Genomic DNA, 20,928 nt, shown 5'->3' on the forward strand with positions numbered 1-20,928 from the left:
GGATTATTGCATGGGGGTTTTGGTTAGATGTCTGAAATAAGGCACTATTTTTATGATTTTTGAAGCGTAAATGCAATCGGCAAAAATAGCCAGAAAATGCATCAAAAATCACAAGAAAATGGCGTTCATTTGTGAAGATTATCTTGCTGAACTCAGTCTCAGTTTCATAAACTTGTGTTAACCACAGCCATTAATTTAGGCATCTAACCAAAATCCCCCGAAATTGACTAACAGACGAGGTAACCAGGCGATGCTAACTTCCGCGTTTTAACACTCATTCCTGCAGCACTCTCTTCACCATCGCACTCTGCATTGACTCTTGGTATCTTCTTTTCAAATTCATATCAAATCCCCTCCTTGATTATGCACAGATATGGAACACAACACGATGGGTCCTGTCGTGCATCTTTGTCAGTCACTAATTAGATATTTTCTTTGGTGTATCGCATCATTGCCATTAAGAACTGCACCAGGCAGCACACTGCACCTGTTCCAAGGCTGGAAAGGGCGCATGTTAGCTGGAGGGATGGCGGCTGTGCGGTCTGGCCTAGTCTGTAAATTAGCGGCACAGCTCAAACACGGGGGCACCCTGGGCCTCCATTAAAATCAACACATTTTAATGATTTCTTGGCACCATGGCCCCTGGTAATGCCCTCTCCTTTGATGAGTCTCTTAAAAGACTGCGGCACATCTCATTTGCTAGTAGAGAGTTGCGTAGAGAGAGAGTCATCAAGTTGCTTGAAATTCCATTCCAGTTATTCAGAGACCAATCAACAGCACTTTCACAGTCATTTGCTTCCAAGCTTTTGTAACTCAACTCTCATTTTCTTTTTGATGTCTTTGGCGTTAGTTTGTAGGCAGATTACTTATTTCACATCGTGCGCTCCAGATGTATCGCAGGGTTTCAAGTGCAGATGGAAAGGAGCGTATGATTTGATTTGATTCCTATTCATCACCTCAAGTGTGCATCTGGCAGGAGGGTGTGTGTGTGTGTGTGTGTGTGTGTGGGGGGGGGGGGGGGTGCGTGCGTGCGTGTGTGTGTGTGTGTGTGGGGGGGGGGGGTCCTACACAGAGCCTGGACAAGTTGACCCCTCCCCTGGAGTAGGCTGCATATCTTTGGTTTTTGCCCCATGCCGATCAGTGTTTTAGAAGGTCAACAGTCTGTACGCCTCCCCCATTTGATCTCCCCTCTTGCCTCAGACAAAAGACACAGCGGTTGTTACCATGGCGATCACGATGCCGTCGCAGACCCGAGGCAAAGTTGCTTTGATCAAAAACGACTCGTCAATAAAGTATACATTTGTAGCGATCAAAGAAGCCTGTTTTAGCTGAAGATATCTGGAACTGAACTCAAATCCAACTTTTCCATTTCTGTAGCCAGTATATGCCAGTTCATTGAGAGCAGAATGTAGTCTCTACTGTGCTCTCTCTTGTATCTATCCCCTCATGCAGATTCTTCAACACGCCTCTGTTCTGTTATCAGTGGCAGGTCATGCTATTTACGTGTGTGTGTGTGTGTGTGTGTGTGTGTGTGTGTGTGTGTGTGTGTGTGTGTGTGTGTGTGTGTGTGTGTGTGTGTGCGCGCGCGCGCGCGTGCCTTTGCGCGTGTGTAAACAGGGGTTAAAGTTGTCGGGAACGGTCATGTTCAGTATGAGAGGAGCGAGGGCAGACATGCAAACACAAGCGCTGATGGAAGAAAGCGGGGTTATGTATTTTAAACGCAACATCTTCGACAACATCAAGCAATATAAAGGGTATTGTCTTATATAGCTATATATCTTGTTTGAAAATATATCGATGTAGTACCTTAAAAACTCGATATATAATATCCCACAGCCCTAGTAAACATGCTCCAACAAGTGGATTAAGGGAGCAGATAAAGGGCAGACAGAGGCAGGTAGGTTGGCTCCATCATTGGTCAGTGAGTGGTCAGTGAGTGGTCAGTGAGTGGTCAGTGAGTGGTCAGGGAGTGAGAGATGAAAGCGCTCGACACTCTCAAAGGTGGACAGGCAGAGCGAGTGAAGTGGAGGCGGCGGGGTTTCACCCTCGCCGGGTGGCTGTTGGAGCCGGGTGTTGTTTTTTCTTTCTCTGTGTTCTTGGGAGAGAACAGATTGATTTATTCTTCTCCCAGTGAGAGCCTCTTCTGTTATCTGCAGCCCCCCTGAGGAGGAGCTTCACTAGAGTCAACTAACAACAACAGTGAAATCTCCATGCAGTCAGGCGGCCAAATCCCCCTCAGGCAGAGTCCCCCCCCCAAGTCCAACGCCAAGCCACACAAACAGGATTCTGTGTAATGCTTTCTCGCAAATCTGCCTCGTCGAGCCGCGAGCTTTTTGCAGACGGTCTCCACAGCCTGTTGTGATTGAAGACCCGGTCGATCTATCGCCGTGTAAATAATGTGTGTGACGTGTTTGTGTTTCATTTCTCAAACCGATCCTATGCCAGCTGGCTCTCTCTGTGCTGTGTTTGCCTACCCTCAGTGCCAGCCATAGCTCACTGCCAGCCTATATCCTCCACTGTTAGCTCACTCGCAGTGCCACCTTTCAAACATGCTCTCTCTGAAGCCAGACTACATGCCCTGCGCTGGCTGTGCGAGCTGTGAGATAGCCAGTCTGCAGGCTATGCTCTATGCTGGCTGTGTGAGCTGTGAGATAGCCAGTCTGCAGACAATGCTCTGCACTGGCTGTGTGAGCTGTGAGATAGCCAGTCTGCAGACTATGCTCTATGCTGGCTGTGTGAGCTGTGAGATAGCCAGTCTGCAGACTATGCTCTATGCTGGCTGTGTGAGCTGTGAGATAGCCAGTCTGCAGACTATGCTCTACGCTGGCTGTGTGAGCTGTGAGATAGCCAGTCTGCGGACTATGCTCTACGCTGGCTGTGTGAGCTGTGAGATAGCCAGTCTGCAGACTATGATCTATGCTGGCTGTGTGAGCTGTGAGATAGCCAGTCTGCAGACTATGCTCTATGCTGGCTGTGTGAGGTGTGAGATAGCCAGTCTGCGGACTATGTTCTACGCTGGCTGTGTGAGCTGTGAGATAGCCAGTCTGCAGACTATGCTCTACGCTGGCTGTGTGAGCTGTGAGATAGCCAGTCTGCGGACTATGCTCTACGCTGGCTGTGTGAGCTGTGAGATAGCCAGTCTGCAGATTATGCTCTATGCTGGCTGTGCGAGCTGTGAGATAGCCAGTCTGCAGACTATGCCCTGTGCTGGCTGTGTGAGCTGTGAGATAGCCAGTCTGCAGACTATGCTCTACGCTGGCTGTGTGAGCTGTGAGATAGCCAGTCTGCAGACTATGATCTATGCTGGCTGTGCGAGCTGTGAGATAGCCAGTCTGCAGACTATGCTCTACGCTGGCTGTGTGAGCTGTGAGATAGCCAGTCTGCAGACTATGCTCTATGCTGGCTGTGTGAGCTGTGAGATAGCCAGTCTGCAGACTATGCTCTACGCTGGCTGTGTGAGCTGTGAGATAGCCAGTCTGCAGACTATGATCTATGATGGCTGTGTGAGCTGTGAGATAGCCAGTCTGCAGACTATGATCTATGCTGGCTGTGTGAGCTGTGAGATAGCCAGTCTGCACCCCGAGGCCAGTGCTGCTTTGTCAATCTTTCGCCATGCTAATGCAGTGTGCCTGACGTAGCGCAGCACCGCGCGGGGTCAGGCTTGGTTCATGTTGCTGCAGTGTGCCTGGCGTAGCATGGCACTGCGCGGGGTCACGCTTGGTTCATGTTGCTGCAGTGTGCCTGGCATAGCGCAGCACCGCGCGGGGTCAGGCTTGGTTCATGTTGCTGCAGTGTGCCTGGCGTAGCATGGCACTGCGCGGGGTCACGCTTGGTTCATGTTGCTGCAGTGTGCCTGGCATAGCGCAGCACCGCGCGGGGTCAGGCTTGGTTCATGTTGCTGCAGTGTGCCTGGCGTAGCATGGCACTGCGCGGGGTCACGCTTGGTTCATGTTGCTGCAGTGTGCCTGGCATAGCGCAGCACTGCGCGGCGTCAGGCTTGGTTCATGTTGCTGCAGTGTGCCTGGTGTAGCATGGCACTGCGCGGGGTCAGGCTTGGTTCATGTTGCTGCAGTGTGCCTGGCATAGCATGGCACTGCGCGGGGTCAGGCTTGGTTCATGTTGCTGCAGTGTGCCTGGTGTAGCATGGCACTGCGCGGGGTCAGGCTTGGTTCATGTTGCTGCAGTGTGCCTGGCATAGCGTGGCATCGCGCGGGGTCAGGCTTGGTTCATGTTGCTGCAGCATGCCTGGCATAGCGTGGCATCGCGCGGGGTCAGGCTTGGTTCATGTTGCTGCAGCATGCCTGGCATAGCGTGGCATCGCGCGGGGTCAGGCTTGGTTCATGTTGCTGCAGTGTGCCTGGCGTAGCGCGGCATCGCGCAGGGTCAGGCTTGGTTCATGTTGCTGCAGTGTGCCTGGCATAGCGCGGCATCGCGCAGGGTCAGGCTTGGTTCATGTTGCTGCAGCGTGCCTGGCGTAGCGTGGCACCGCGCGGGGTCAGGCTTGGTTCATGTTGCTGCAGCGTGCCTGGCGTAGCGTGGCACCGCGCGGGGTCAGGCTTGGTTCATGTTGCTCCAGCGTGCCTGGCATAGCGTGGCATCGCGCGGGGTCAGGCTTGGTTCATGTTGCTGCAGTGTGCCTGGCGTAGCGTGGCATCGCGCAGGGTCAGGCTTGGTTCATGTTGCTCCAGCGTGCCTGGCATAGCGTGGCATCGCGCGGGGTCAGGCTTGGTTCATGTTGCTGCAGTGTGCCTGGCGTAGCGTGGCACCGCGCGGGGTCAGGCTTGGTTCATGTTGCTGCAGCGTGCCTGGCATAGCGTGGCATCGCGCGGGGTCAGGCTTGGTTCATGTTGCTCCAGCGTGCCTGGCGTAGCGTGGCATCGCGCGGGGTCAGGCTTGGTTCATGTTGCTGCAGTGTGCCTGGCGTAGCGTGGCATCGCGCAGGGTCAGGCTTGGTTCATGTTGCTGCAGTGTGCCTGGCGTAGCGTGGCACTGCGCGGGGTCAGGCTTGGTTCATGTTGCTGTGGTATACACAGTGCTGTGTGAGTGTCTCACTCTGCCAGGCCTGCCAGCTTGGTGAGAGCGGTCAGAGCAGGACAGCAGCCTGGGGGGAGGTCAAGTAGCCAGCTGTCTTCCCATTTGTCTCTCTCGCTGTTTCAAGAGTACATTCCATCTCACTTTCTCTCTCTCTCCCGAGTAGGCACGGGCTGATTTTCGATTAGAACATTTGTGGAAATCTACTTTTATTTTATTTGTGGGGGGTATATATATATATATATATATTTATGTTACGGCCTCCACATATAACTGAAATAAGGCTCAAGTGGAAACCACAACATAAAAAGGACGCCACACAATAATCAAAATAATAGGGTTTTTATTTCCTTTCCCCAAAGATATTTAAGAAAAAGGCCCAAAACCATAAAACAAAATAACCTGACAGTTCGGCCGAATTAAACAAAAGGAAGAGGGGTCTGGGCTGGCCCATATAGGGCCGTCGAAGCCAGCCCCTCTCCTTAAACTAACAATTGAAAAACGTTCAAAGAATAATTTAGAATAAACTAAACTAAAACTAAGAACAAAAAACAGCTACCAAAACTGCCAGGTTAAACTAAAACAATAAAGCCTGGCACCTATTGTGCCAGGACCTAATAAAGAAATGGGCAAAAAAGTATCAAAACCAAACTGTTTGTGGTGCTGCTGGGCTGGATTCAGGTGGAGACTGCCTCTGTCCCAGCAGCAAGCCAGCTTAATACCTGCAGGCAGAGCCAATCAGGAATCAGCTCATAGGCTGCAGGTGTTTCAGCCTGAGGTAAGGAGGAGCAGAGGAGATCAATTAAGGAACAGTACAAACACAGAATATAAACACATGAATGTGCAACATGATACATACCATGTGTGAAGCTTATTATGCACTGTCCATGGCCACACGCAACAATATATATATATATATATATATATATATATATCAGTAGCGGAGCACATGTGTGTGTGTGTGTGTGTGTGTGTGTGTGTGTGTGTGTGTGTGTGTATATATATACAGTATGTATATGTGTATGTGTGTGTGTATATAAATCTGTCTGTCTCTGCCTCTATCTGTGTAACTCCGTTTCTCTATAACCAGGCTTCTCCATCCACTTTGCCTTCTGCCACCTTTTCTGTCTGTTTCTCTCGCTCATGCAATCCCAACCCGTTCTCACTCCGAGCGCGTAGCATATTGACGCTTTGTCCCGTCCCTTGTGCGTCGCTTGTTACTAACATGGTACCCTTGAGCGACCCATGAAACGACTTGGGCTTTCCGACTAAACTCAATGTAAACCCATGGAAGTCATCTTTGACGCTTATGGCAACTACTCCCCCATTAGCCTAACTGCTCCCCCATTAGTCAACTGCTCCCCCATTAGGGTCTGGAGGAGCTAACCTCTCCCAGACCCTAACCCTAAACCTAACCTCTCCCACCCCCCATGCCTAAACCTAACCTCCCCCAGACCCTAACCCTAACCCTAACCTCTCCCACCCCCCATGCCTAAACCTAACCTCCCCCAGACCCTAACCCTAACCCTCCCACCCCCCACGCCTAAACCTAACCTCCCTCCAGACCTTAATGGGGGAGCAGTTAACTAATGGGGGAGCAGTTAGGCTAATGGGGGAGCAGTTGCCATAAGCGTCAAAGATGACTTCCATGGGTTTGCATTGAGTTTAGTCGGAAAGCTTAAGTCGTTTAATGGGTCGCTCAAGGGTACCATGTTAGTAACAAGTGACGCACAAGGGACGGGACAAAGCGTCAATATGCTACGTGCTCGGAGTGAGATGCTCGGAGTGAGAACGTGTTGGCAATCCCCCCTTCCTCTCCCTCTCTCGCTCTCTCTCTCTCTCTCCCCTCTCTCTCTCTCCCTCCCCCCCCCCTCTCTATCTCCCTCCCCCCCCCTCTCTCTCTCCCCCCCCCCCTCTCTCTCTCAACCTATTTATTGATGGTCCTTGGTTCACGCTAGCAGAGAGAGAGAGCACTCATTCCCCCAGGCTTCACACAGCTGTTATTGGCACATCAGACAGTTTCATCTTTAGAGTCATATAATAACGTTTCTCATTTTCAACACCAAATCCAATTTCGTTCCTCACTCAATTAGACGTTGCTCAGCACTTCAGGTAAGCAATCCCAGGGGGCGAAATTAATGCGCTAGAAAGTATGTGCTTTCAGGCTTGCTATTCTACGCTCTCACACACACACACACACACACACACACACACACACACACACACACTCTCACACACACACACACACACACACACACACACATACACACACACACACACACACACACACACACACTCACTCACACACACACAGCACATCATATCCCAACGGCTCCCCTCCACCCAATCGTCGCACATCACCCAGGCTTTGCTCGCTCAGAATCTAGCGTTGCATGGCTGTCAGACAAGATGTTTCTGAAATCGTGGTAATTTAACGGTTTATTTGTGCATTGTGGGGGATTGAAATTCTGTCGAATTGGAGCTGATGTCAGCAGACCGTTAAATGTGTGTGTACAGGCCCCGCCAGGGAACCAGTTGAACAAAGGCCCATTGCTTTTCCAGGCAGGGCTCAGTCTGTCTTCTGTCTCTGGGTTTAGTCGGGCTGAGTCCACTCTTCTTCAGGTTACTTTGGATTCTGCACAGGAAAAGCACAGATGAAGTAGGATTTTTGCGCTTCGCCAGGTTCCCGAAACTTTAAACCCTGTTGTTTTTTTATATGTATTTCTCTACTTCTACTATGTCTTTATTTTCAGTCAACCTGCTCTTCCGTTCTCCCCTCAGGTACCCCTTCCCCACAGTGTTCAGTACGTGCAGCAAGAAGGACCTTGCAGCCAGTCTGGAGAAAGGCGTGGGCATGTGCCTGGACAACATGCCCGAGGTCAAGGTGCTGTACGGGGGGCAGAAGTGTGGCAACGGCTACGTGGAGGAAGGAGAGGAGTGTGACTGCGGGGAGCCCGAGGTAAGCCTGGAGACGGAGCACGCCACTTCATCTGCATGCCGCTCGCTGGCACCACAGCAGACTGCGGTTGTGCTGAGCAACTTCCAGATGTGGACGTGTATAACTGAGCGCATGTGAAGCAGAGCATTAAACAGAGCAAGTGTGCTCCGTCGTCCACTTTCCCTGAATAAATAAAGGTTGAAACAGAAAAGAAAAAAAACATTTCGAAGATAGGTAGGTACCGTACAGTCAATGTAAATACAATGAGTCCAAGTGAAGTCCATAGCATGACGGATAAATCTCAACGTACTTACTGGATTGAAGTCTTGAAAAGGAAAGGTGCAGGCAGGAAAAGTCCAAATATTCCATTATTCTACTGTTGTTAACCAAAAGATCAAACAGATGATTCATGTTTCATTGAACTGCAGGTAATGCGGTACAAGAACATGGCATGCATAGAGACAATGCGGAGCGCGTCATCATTCAGAAACCACACCCAAAACGGGGCAGGGGGGGGGGGGACAAAAACTCCACCCCCCCCTACCCCCCCAATCCTGGCGTTCTCCTATGTCACATGTCAAAGATCATATATACGGAAGATGAACACTCCAACTTACTTCCTTGACAGCTAGATCCATATTTTTCTTCTCGCCAATTCTCAATGGTTTCCTTATTTTGCTCGGGAGTACAAAAAAACTTTAATTGGAGATTTGTTTGTCTGCGCAGCCCAGCACACAACAGCTTTTGGCTATGTTTAATTCAAGGAAAATGACGCGGCTGGTCTATGGAAGTGAATGGAGAGCTTTCCCCCGTGTTGGGCATGGTCTATTTCATGCAGTGTCTCTATGGCCCTTAACCCAAAAACATTTCCATGAAAGGCCTACTTCATCTGTCTCGTATCTGCACACACACACACACACACACACACACACACACACACACACACACCCCTCCTACCCCATCAACCCATAATACCGAAAGGTAAGGCAAGACCGGGTAAATGGTTGATGACACTCTGGACCATGAATCGTGCCAAAATGCCAAACACCAAAGACATCAATTATTTTAAATCATGAGAAAACCATTATGAAAATGGACAAAATACGTAAAATCTCAGGAATGGCTCCAACAAGTGGTGTGACGCTGTGTGACGTGTCTTCCATGTATCATGTCTTTGTAAATCTGACGGACCCCTTAAATGAAATTGTCCAATGTCCCAAAGTAAACAACGGTAACTGTCCTGTAAGCACTCATCCAGAACCGCAGAAAGTCTCTGCAAGTCACTCACCGCCCCCCGAAAACAACAAACCACAACAAACTTGAAGTGGGACTTTCTCCTGACGTCGACATTGTTATTGAGAGGTCAAAGCACAGAAACTTGCCTCGAATGGACAGCAAACCGCCAGAGGCCCCCGGTAGAAATGCTTTATTTACAACACTCTTTCTCCCAGTGTCCCACATGTGCTGAGCAGCGCCCCTGACAGGCTGCCACGGTGATGTCATTTCCTCCTCGCAGGCCCATTCATCAAACGCAACGTCCAAATGTGTGACAAATGAAACAAACACAAGTGCAATCGGGGCGAGGCTGCCGGCGAGCTTTCTTTGGCCGTGCCATCCAAACAACTGGGCACACGATGAGAAGTGCATGTATACACACACCCACACGTACGCGCACACACATTACACACACACACACACACACACACACACACGACATACAGTATAAACACATACAGTACACACACTGCTCGCTCGTGGAGATTTGACAAAGAATAGATCACTCAGAAGCAAATCATCTCATCTTTTGCGCCGTTTGATAGGCGTGCCACGTCTGGGGTCACAGATAAAAATCGGGGGCATTTCCAGTTCGGCCGTCAATATATCATTGAAATATCGGATGTTATTAACTATGACATAAAAAAGGGGGGACGCTTCTGGTTTCATGGATTTTTGACCATGGTAGCTGTTGTACTGTAATAAACTATGGTGCACGCCGACTGATACCACCTCCAAAATACCACATTATGACAGCAATACATTGGGGAATACCATAGAAAAAGTCATGCTGTGATTTGGTATAAACGCTTTTGACATTTGGAGATAGGGTATAAAAGTAACTATATATATATATATATAGTTATATATATAGGATATAAGTAACTTCACTCTAGCTCTAAAAATGAGCCCGCTAGAGACTCTGAAAGAGTGAGGAGAAAATCAGGATCAGCTCCACCCGGGGACAGGTCACCAAAAATGGGGACTGTCCCTGAACATCGGGGACACCTGCCTGGTCACCTCATTCTGGGGCATTGTTGAAAAGGGAGCAAAGGAAACAATGTCACTGGGAACTGGGCATGAGAGTTATGGCATTGTCTACAGGTCGCCAGGAGTTTCTGCAATCGGCTATGAGAAACAGAGAAAGTGACATTGTTAAAATACTCCCAAGGCACACCACACAAACTTCTCTCTCTCTCTCTGTGAGGACACTTAACCTCCAGTGTTGACTGCATCAGTTCTTGTGCAGACAGACATCCCATTAAAGAAGGTCCCGGGAGCAGCTGGGTTCGACTCCCGGTAGCGATACTTCCGGCTTGGTCAGACGTTCCCACAGACACAGTTGGCCGTGTCGGGTACGGGTGGGGAGGGGAACTGGGGGGGGAATAGCGTGATCCTCCCACACGCTACGTCCTGCCTCGCTGTCAGGTGAAAAGAAGCGGCTGGCGACTGCACATGTATCAGAGGAAGCATGTGCAGGTCTACACCTCTCACCAGATCAGAAGAAGGGGTGGAGCAACGACCGGGACAGCAGGGGGAATTGGCCGAGTACAATTGGTGAGAAAAATCTGGGGGGAAAAGAAAAATAAGAGCAATGGGGAAATGAAATAATTAGGGGTGTCACGATACACTCAGTTCACGATACGATACGTATCACGATACTGGGTTCACGATAACGATACGATACGATACGATTTTAACAATATTTTTTTAAACTTGAATAATGACAATATATGACTGGAAAAGTAGTATTTTATTTGAAATGCACAAATACAAAACATGCTGTTGTGGGAAATTGTTATTACAATAACAACTAGAAAAAACATGAGATTGGAGATAAGGCTTATCTTGAAATAGAATGAGTTACACCGTCACTTAGATTTACTTTGAACTAAAAGGTTTCTCAGCAGTATAAATTCTCATTATGCATCTTCAGTTTTTCTTCAAACTCAAACAACAAGACTTTTCTTAGTCTATTTTTTATGCATCTCCAGTTTTTCCTGTCAAGTAAACAGTTTTGCCAGAAACTCAATTGAATGGTTTCTCTCCTGTATAACTTCTCATGTGTCTCTTCAGAGACTTGTTCAACTGAACTACTTTCCACACATTGAACTTCAACAAACAAGTACCGGTACGTTTCTTTGTCTACTTTTGAAAAAAAAAAAAAAAATTTTTTTTTTTTTTTTTCCACGATATGAGATTTCATCTCAACGATACATATCGTGACGTTTTACTATCGCGAAATTTCGTGGGACGATATATTGTGACACCCCTAGAAATAATACAGCATCGTTGCATTTTGAATGTGTCATAGCAGTACAATATCAGCAAATATCAATGGATGTCTGTCAATGACTAGAACTAAATACGGTAAACCAAAAATATCTCTATGTACGGTACTTAAAAAAGCCCGAATGATTGGATTGAATGTGTTTGATTCTGTGGTTAAGCAGTGCCACATTGAAACTGTACGTCTCTCTCATTTAAAAGCCTGAATCGGTTCCATTGGCCTCCGTGCAGCTTTGCCCCTCCATACCAGCGCAGACAGAGAGGCCGTGTGTCTGCCCTGCGTGCCCACTTGGACAGGGGGATGAAAGCAGTCTTCTCTTTCCACTCCAAACAATAGGCTGACATCAGGGTGAAGGAGTAAACAGCCAGACTCATAAAAAACACCAAGATCTGCAAGTTAGATGGTTAACAATGCAGCCAGTCCAGCTGTCTTCAGCATCAGCCATCAACACTCCATCATGTCATTAAGTCAAAGCACCAGCAGCAGAACCGCCATGTTGAGAGAAGATAAATAAGAGCAGGAGAGTTGTTTTCTAGGCGATAGTGAAATGTGTGACAGCATTTTGGAAAACAAAGTTGATGTGGCTTAGGCGTCTAATGAAAGATAAACATCCTAACACCTCCCTCAAATCTTTCACAATGCGATAGCCCCAGTCTTCTTCTGCTTATCGACCTTCTCCTATCCCATCCATCCACTGCTTATCGACCTTCTCTCATCCTCTCCCCTTTCTGCCAGTGGCCAGCCGCCCATCGTGTCGTTGCGCGCGAAGCGGGTGCCATCTTCACCTCTCAAGGTTCTTTCAAATCCCAGCCCGGCTCCTCTCCTCTGCGCCCTAACAGTGCCACTGTGCCACACGTCCTCCCGCTATCTTTCATCGCCGTCGAACCTCAGTCGCAGACCTCTTCAGCCGATTGCAGCCGTGCATTATCAGCGCCCTCGCTCCCCCAACCGCTGCAGCCGATCCCTATCTGCCTCCTATCCTGCCGCTCCTTTGTCCTCACAGGGGTCATCTCATCAAACGCGCTCCTCTTTACACGAGTCCAGAGGTCTAACCAATTCCCAAATCCAGAACATATGAGCCCTAGAGCCCCTCACTATATAGCACGTTCCCCCACCCCCACGCTTGCTCTGTTATTGTGTCTCTCAAGCGGAAAGGGTTAAGAGGGTTATGCTGTGTGGGGTCTCCAGGTCAGGGGGTATAGGCAGGGGAATCCCCCCGGATCCCATCCTCACCCGGAAAGCTTGATCTGACCACAGCACAGCTGAGAGAGGAGCTTCAGAGCAGTGATCGCGTCCATATGTTGTTCTCTTTCTTGGTGTGTCTCTCTCAGGAATGTATGAACCCGTGCTGCAACGCCACCACATGCACCTTGAAGGGAGACGCCGTGTGCGCCCACGGGCAGTGCTGCGAGGACTGCAGGGTAAGAAGATCTCCACTGTATCTAGTCTCTGGTTTTCGCCTCGCCCTCCCAGTGGAAAAAAAAGTATGGCTTTTCAGCAGAGATGGAGATGTTTCATTCCCAAGGACTTTTAAGAGTCATATCCACTCAAGTGCAGGGACCAAACCTTTTAAAAACTTTGTTAGATCTGATTAATATCTTATTAAGAGACTGATAATAGTTCGCTCTTCATATATAATTTGATATCTCAGGTCAGTTCAGTCTAGCTTTTAACATTTTAATTCAATTGGCAGGTCTCCATTGAGTTTGATTGAAAGAAGTTTGCTTCTACCTAGAAGTGCGTCTACCTGGTGAATAGTGATTTCTCCTTTGACATGGAAATGATTCCGAAGCAGCTCAGATGTGTGTCCTTTCTTAGAAAAAGGAATATTTGCTGAAGATGATTAAACGCTTTGAAGCCGTTCATCGCGTTATTAATGATTTTTCCCGCACAGACTTTTGATTTGAAGGAAAAAGGAGGCCTTTCTCGCCTTTCTCACAATAAGCAGGTTGGACCCCATGGTGTGAGATATCAACATTGTATTGTTGTATTGTATTGTTTCACATAAGCCAGAGCCTGTTGTAGACGACGTGTTTTTGCCTTGTTTGTGTGCCTTCACAGCTCAAACTGGCTGGTACCCCGTGTCGAGAGTCCAGTAACTCCTGTGACCTGCCAGAGTTCTGTACCGGTGCTAACCCTCAGTGTCCCGCCAATGTTTACCTGCATGATGGCCATGCCTGCCACAACGTGGAAGGCTACTGCTATAACGGCATCTGCCAGACCCACGAGCAGCAGTGCATCACCCTGTGGGGACTAGGTGAATTGAAGGGCCCCTAATAGAGACAGTCCGAGTGGGGTAAAACCGCCCATATATCTCATGGGCTGACTCACCAAAAGACGGTGCTGCGGCTCTAAACTACAGGTTTGGGGGTTCTAGAGCAGAACACAAGACGTCTGCTCAGATGTGCGTTTACTGCGGTGGTTAAATCCCCGATCGTGTCTGCCTGGGCTGGGCTATCAGCTAAATTCTAACTTTGCTGAATGGATAGAACAGGTTTTTTACCCCACCCTGACCATGCCCCCAGCCAGGCTGAGCCAGCTAAACCAGCGTATGACGAGACGTGCATGAATTGTCACTTTTTCCCCGCATTTTGCCAATGCTTGTATTTTTATTATATGTCTCTCTCTCTCTATCTCTCTCCCTCTCTCTCTCTCCCTCTCTCTCTCCCTCTCTATCTCTCCCTCTCTCTCCCTCTCTCTATCTCTCTCCCTCTCTCTCTCTATCTCTCTCTCTATCTCTCACTCTCTGTCTCTCTCCCTCCCTCTCTCTCTGTATGCAGGAGCCAAGCCGGCCCCTGGGATCTGTTTTGAGAGGGTCAACTCTGCAGGAGATCCTTATGGGAATTGTGGGAAGGATTCCAAAGGCTCCTTTGCTAAATGCGGAGCGAGGTAAGGCTGTGCAGAGTGAGGTACAGTAAGGCTGTGCAGAGTGAGGTACTGTAAGGCTGTGCAGAGTGAGGTACAGTAAGGCTGTGCAGAGAGAGGTACAGTAAGGCTGTGCAGAGTGAGGTACAGTAAGGCTGTGCAGAGTGAGGTACAGTAAGGCTGTGCAGAGTGAGGTACAGTAAGGCTGTGCAGAGTGAGGTACTGTAAGGCTGTGCAGAGTGAGGTACTGTAAGGCTGTGCAGAGTGAGGTACTGTAAGGCTGTGCAGAGTGAGGTACAGTAAGGCTGTGCAGAGTGAGGTACAGTAAGGCTGTGCAGAGTGAGGTACAGTAAGGCTGTGCAGAGTGAGGTACAGTAAGGCTGTGCAGAGTGAGGTACAGTAAGGCTGTGCAGAGTGAGGTACAGTAAGGCTGTGCAGAGAGAGGTACAGTAAGGCTGTGCAGAGTGAGGTACAGTAAGGCTGTGCAGAGTGAGGTACAGTAAGGCTGTGCAGAGTGAGGTACAGTAAGGCTGTGCAGAGTGAGGTACTGTAAGGCTGTGCAGAGTGAGGTACTGTAAGGCTGTGCAGAGTGAGGTACTGTAAGGCTGTGCAGAGTGAGGTACAGTAAGGCTGTGCAGAGTGAGGTACAGTAAGGCTGTGCAGAGTGAGGTACTGTAAGGCTGTGCAGAGTGAGGTACTGTAAGGCTGTGCAGAGTGAGGTACAGTAAGGCTGTGCGTGCAGCTGCACTGAGGCAAGAGAGGCCACAATGACTGCAAAACACAACTGTGTCGCTTCAGTCGGCATCATTAGCAATCATCATTACCTAGCAGAATCTGACACATGGATGTTCAAACAAAAATGTACAGGGGTGAAAGTTGTAATTTTGGAAAGATAGCGCCCAATTACTGTCGACTAGTATTCATGAATGAATGAATCATTTCATGCTATTCTTGTTGGCTAATTGTCTCGAAGATCATCACCCTTTGGATGAATTCTGTAATCGAGCTCCGCGTTAATTTATGTACAGTAATTATGAGCGGAGGACCGGGAGAAGCAGTGCTGTCATTAGCTCTCTTTCAGTCATCTTTCATCGACAGTTACATAATCTTTCCCCACTCTGGTCTGAGATTGACAGGGTTTTATGTTTTTGTTCATTACAAATATTTTTGCAACCGGTATTTATTTTGATGTGTGTCTGTGTGTCTATATGCACTTGTATGTGTGTGTGTGTGTGTGTGTGTGTGTGTGTGTGTGTGTGTGTGTGTGTGTGTGTGTGTGTGTGTGTGTGTGTGTGTGTGTGTGTGTGTGTGTGTGTGTGTGTGTGTGTGTGTGTGTGTGTGTGTGTGTGTGTGTGTGTTGTACGCAGGGACGCAAAGTGTGGTAAAATCCAGTGCCAGGGCGGCGCCACCCGGCCGGTGATCGGGACGAACGCCGTTTCCATCGAAACCAACATCCCTCTCCAGGAAGGGGGGCGTATTCTGTGTCGGGGAACCCATGTCTACCTCGGTGATGACATGCCTGACCCCGGACTGGTTCTGGCTGGTACTAAGTGTGGAGAAGGCATGGTGAGAGCTCACTGTGTTATTTGATTGGAAAAAGACAGAAGGCAAGGTTCCATTTCATCCTTTCTGATACCAACAAACTCACATGTGACCTCACAGATCACATAGGACAGCAGTGCCCTACAGAGGTCCCTGTATGAGCCTCTGTCATCACAAGGTCATCCCTTCTATCTCCAGGTAGTTCACAGTGACAGGTCAAATCTATCTCTAGGTAGTTCACAGTGACAGGTCAAATCTATCTCCAGGTAGTTCACACTGACAGATCAAATCTATCTCAGGGTAGTTCACACTGACAGGTCAAATCTATCTCCAGGTAGTTCACACGGACAGGCCAAATCTATCTCCAGGTAGTTCACACTGACAGGTCAAATCTATCTCCAGGTAGTTCACACTGACAGGTCAAATCTATCTCCAGGTAGTTCACACTGACAGGTCAAATCTATCTCCAGGTAGTTCACACGGACAGGTCACATCAAGACAGTGCTCACCCTATAGCTTTTGAGGTAACCACAAGTTGCAGCTATATCACTGTCACTTCCCAACTCAATATTCTTATACCTTTCCTCACCTGGCAAGGTGTTTTTCCACCTGTGCTCTGTTGGCACCAAAATTCCAACAATTCCAACCGACAATTCCGCCATGGCTCAGGTAGATACTTCTGGATAGCCTGTGTAAGTGATTAGACGTGCCCCACAACGTTCCTCCTTTCAACATGCCACTCTAAATCGCAGGTCTCAAAAACCTGATTTGAAGGAGCTTCAAACGTACGGGCTAGCCCCCCAATTCCCTGTCTCATCAAAGCAGTAACAGAGAGCCGTTGCTGCCATGCAGGATGCACAGGGCCGCTGGAAGTCATTTTAAGCAGGGGGTGCTGCAAGGCAGGGACTTTTGGTGGCGCAGATTTTTTTTTGGATGTTATTTGTACGTTTGGATGTTTTTTTGCCATATTTAGAGGAATATCTCATTTTAAATGAACATTAATAGGATTATACTGTTGTGTATAGTATTTTCTCCTTTTCTCACTCACTTTCATGTCACCACCTTCTCTCCCTTTAGGTCGTTTTACATTACAACAGACAGCAACACAGGCAGAAACACTGAGCTTATTATTATATTTTATCATCTTATTATTCTAAACCAAACATCAAAAATAACATCTCCACCCTCTTTGCTTTGCTCATAAACCCTAAATATTGCAGTATAAAACATATAAAACACATTTTAATCTTTTGTTTTATTTTTTTTATTGAGACTGCAATTCCAATACAAAACAGCAGAGGGTGCTGCAGCACCTGCAGCACCCCCCCTTCCCGCGGCCCTGAGGATGCATGACTACTAGTGGAGCAATATATTGCTTCCTTAATTGTCTCCCCAGATGAGGTCTTAAGGCCTGTCCTCATTGCTGTATTGTTGACCTGGTTGCAAGGAGTGATGATGTTTCTGCTCACATGCCCAGCATCAGCACCTTCTTCCTCTACTGCTTCATATGAGAGCTGTCTCAGTCCCTACAGGCCTCTGGTGTGGACTTTCCTGGCCAGGCCCTCAGTGATGCATCATTGCTGGCCTTTGCCCTTACTCGCCGGCTCCCCTAAGCCCGACACATTCCAGATGATCTGCTGCAAATACAGCGAGGCAGAGTTGGACCTCCTTGACAGTCCGTGACGCACTTTCCCCCTCGGGTGCTCCCTGATGGAAACAACTGGTCCACTTGGGCAGGACGTGCTTCGCCTTTCCCTGGCCAGACTGCCTCTTCCCTGCAGGGCTGGACCTCTCTACCTGCCATTTTGGGTCTATGTCCGGGCTATTCAACTAAATTGTTCAGAGGGCCACATTGTCAGAAACCTAAGGGGCCGGGGGCACGGATCGTTCCCCGAGCTATTAATCCCATTATATGTACACTTGACACAACGCGCCACCACAATTTTCAAAAATTGTATTTCACTACATTGCAAAAGCTTAATTTTCATTTAAAAGTGCTTAATTTCTGTGCAACAAAAGCTGTGTTAAAGCCCCAAAAGTAAGCACATTTGAAACAAATCTAAGTATTCTACAACACATGTCAGCCATTTGAAATATAATTTGGTCAATTCTGACCTCTCTTAGCTAACTACACCACAGCATTGTAAACATTTATAGTGCATCAGGAAAGGAAAACAACTGTAAACATTCTTTCTTGTTTAGAACCTAGCTAGCTGCAGCACACATCTCCTGAAAAACCATTTATAATGCATCTTTCTTGATTAGCTACATCACAGCGCCATCTCCTGAAAAACATTAATATTGCACCTTTCTTGTGGCTACATCACAGCATCTCCTGAAAAACATTTATAGTGGATCTGACTTGTTTAGCTCACTTTAGCTAGATCACATCTGAAATCAAATATTTCTCCAGAGAAGGGAGACGGTGTGCGGGATTTTTGCTATATATCTTCATCCGACGCACCTGTCACACACTTGGGTGTGCAGAGACTCTGTCCGCTAGATCACATCTGGAAAACAACCAGTCTGGTGTAATAAGTAAATGAGGTTTAATTGTTAGATTATTATTATTTTTTTTAGAACTCATCCGCAGGCCGGTCTGACTTGATTGGCGGGCCGAATTCGGCCCGCGGGCCGCCAGTTGAATAGCCCTGGTCTATGTGGTCACTATTTTGGCCCAGCAAGTTGGATTGGGGAACCAAACTGTGGGCCACACAGTCTTAGAAGCCTCTACAACCTCTTTGAGTTCCCTCGTGCGACTTGACCTTGGTGCTAGAAGCTCACCTTTTGAGCTCTTTGGGCAGAAGAAGACAAAGTGGCTGTCTGCCAACATGTGAGCTCCACACATTTTTTTTCAGCCAGAGAGTTCATGTCCTGGAACTCTGATGGCTTTGGCTCTTTGGCCTGCCCCTTTGTTCCTCTCAAAAAGGTTGTCTGTCTTCCACACCAATCAGGTCATTAAGCCTATGACCCACCATGCTGGCAATGTGAGGCGGATGAGAGCTCAGAACTGCTTTGCCAAGTGCAGGTCATTTTCTACATGAAGGCAACAGCTTTTGCTACTGTGATGTTCGTTTTGTTTGTTCTGGAGGACATAGAGAAATTGTGTGCCTTGTCCAAATAGAGGTTTTTCCAAATTGATTGTGAGGTATCCAAGGGTCCAGTCAGTCATACCCTCTGACTGTTAAGTGCCATTCCTCCAGGAGCGTCTTCACATCCTGGACTTCACTGAGGGGTGTGTCCCTAGAGACATTATGTGCTGCCGGCTACCTCGGTGTCACCCGGCCTGCAGCAAAACAATATTAAAATAGGGAGACTCCCCCTCAGGATGACATGTGCTCATATACAGGGGAGTGAGTGCGTTGCAATCCTTCATAATCACACATGGCCCACGCGCAAGAGAGAGATAATATCCATTGTAATGTATGTAGAATTGTACTTCTTCATCTTTGTATGTTCATCTTCAGCTACTCCAGCATTTTGCTACTTATAAAATATAAAATAAACAAATAATTATATAAAAACACATAATGATGTGTTTCTCTTCCTAGATGTGCCTGAATCGCCAGTGCCAGAACGTCAGTGTGTTTGGTGTGCACGAGTGCTCGGGGAAGTGCAGTGGACGTGGGGTGAGTGTAAAGTACCTTCGATGAATGTTTTGTGTTAAATGATGCACTATAGCTTGTGTCACTACTGTAACTGTGTAACAGCTGTGAGTCTTTTAGGAGGACTCTGTATTTAAATATTTGATTGGTTAAGACCGCCTTACTGCCCTTTAGTGTTCCAGTAGCTCTTTGCCGTGTCAGACGAAGCGACAGTGTATTCACAGCACGGCCTGTGAGTTATGACAGCTGTTCGTGTTCTGTAGCTACAATCAATCTTCATTGAGGTTAAATCAATTCCATTTAACGGCATCATTTATGTTCTACTTAAAGTGTTGTCCATCATCTTTAGACTATAGATATGAGAGGCTCTGCCGCACAGTCGGGGGAGACCATCATAGCAAAAGTGCTGTACTGTAGCAGTATAAAAGCAAAACACCTCCTGCAGAAAAATGCTCACCTCTCGCTTAGCATTTCTTATCAATAATTCAACAGAGGGCGCTTTTATGTTTGATTTACTTTGTTGTGTAGTTCTGCGAAGCAAATGCTCGCCAGGGGCCAGATTTGCTTACAATAGCCTCTGAACTTCACTCTCGGTTATGGAAACATTCACAGTCTACAGAAAATGAGAAATTAGAGAGATAAGAGGCTAAAGTTGTTTTTAGTTTTGTTTTGAGAGTTTTGTTATTTTTCTTGTAACTGATCAAACTACCCCGGACCAAATAACATTAATGAAAAATACAATGACAATGTTTTGCACAATAGGAGATTAATAATTGTGGCTGTATTGAAAGCCAGTTTATTGGATCATTGAAATATAGCCAAAGGTAGAGGGGGGGGAAATGTATTTAATGTGAAGAGAATTGTTTCTCTGTTCATTTGTGTTTGTGTTAATCTTCCTCCTGGCTGTAGATGGGGGGGAGATCTGCCAAATCATAGTAAAAGGATTACAATTTGTCTGGCAGTTTTCTCAAATCCACTGCACAGTAAAGAGTCCTGATTGCAAACATAATTCACTAAAATGAGTGAACAGAATATTGCTTGCATGCAAGGCAATTCATTTTAGTCAACGGTTCATATATTGATTCTTTGCGCTTGTTGTATGTGTCTATTTCCATAGCTCATTTAGCAGAAGAGAGGCATCTTCTAGCTTATATAGATCAGGAGAGACAACTTAAAAATCACGTTCATAGATTTACTTTTCATTTTCTTAAGACCACCTTTCCCTCTCATTGTCCATCGAGCTGATAAATTGAATCCTTGCCAATATTCTTATCTGCTGGTTTTGTGTTTATTGGATCGCTAACCTTATTTATATTAAAAAGATACATATCATTCAAATCTGAGATGACGGCACTCTCAATTTATTGCAGTGAGAGCAAAGT

The 20,928-nt window shown here is 47.4% G+C and overlaps 1 protein-coding gene across 1 annotated transcript in view; it reads left to right on the forward strand.

The window, feature by feature from the left end:
- adam12b (ADAM metallopeptidase domain 12b) overlaps positions 1–20,928 on the forward strand; it is a gene marked incomplete at both ends in the record, with an annotated part of 123,123 nt that overhangs the window by 88,923 nt on the left and 13,272 nt on the right. The window contains 6 exons of the mRNA XM_083650683.1: positions 7,813–7,990; positions 12,866–12,955; positions 13,596–13,791; positions 14,315–14,423; positions 15,767–15,965; positions 19,493–19,570. Coding sequence (XP_083506809.1) covers positions 7,813–7,990; positions 12,866–12,955; positions 13,596–13,791; positions 14,315–14,423; positions 15,767–15,965; positions 19,493–19,570 — 850 coding nt within the window. The remainder of the gene's footprint in view (positions 1–7,812; positions 7,991–12,865; positions 12,956–13,595; positions 13,792–14,314; positions 14,424–15,766; positions 15,966–19,492; positions 19,571–20,928) is intronic.

The sequence above is a fragment of the Poromitra crassiceps genome, assembly GCF_964638095.1.
Source record: "Poromitra crassiceps genome assembly, chromosome: 14".
NCBI classification, from domain to species: Eukaryota; Metazoa; Chordata; class Actinopteri; order Beryciformes; family Melamphaidae; genus Poromitra; species Poromitra crassiceps.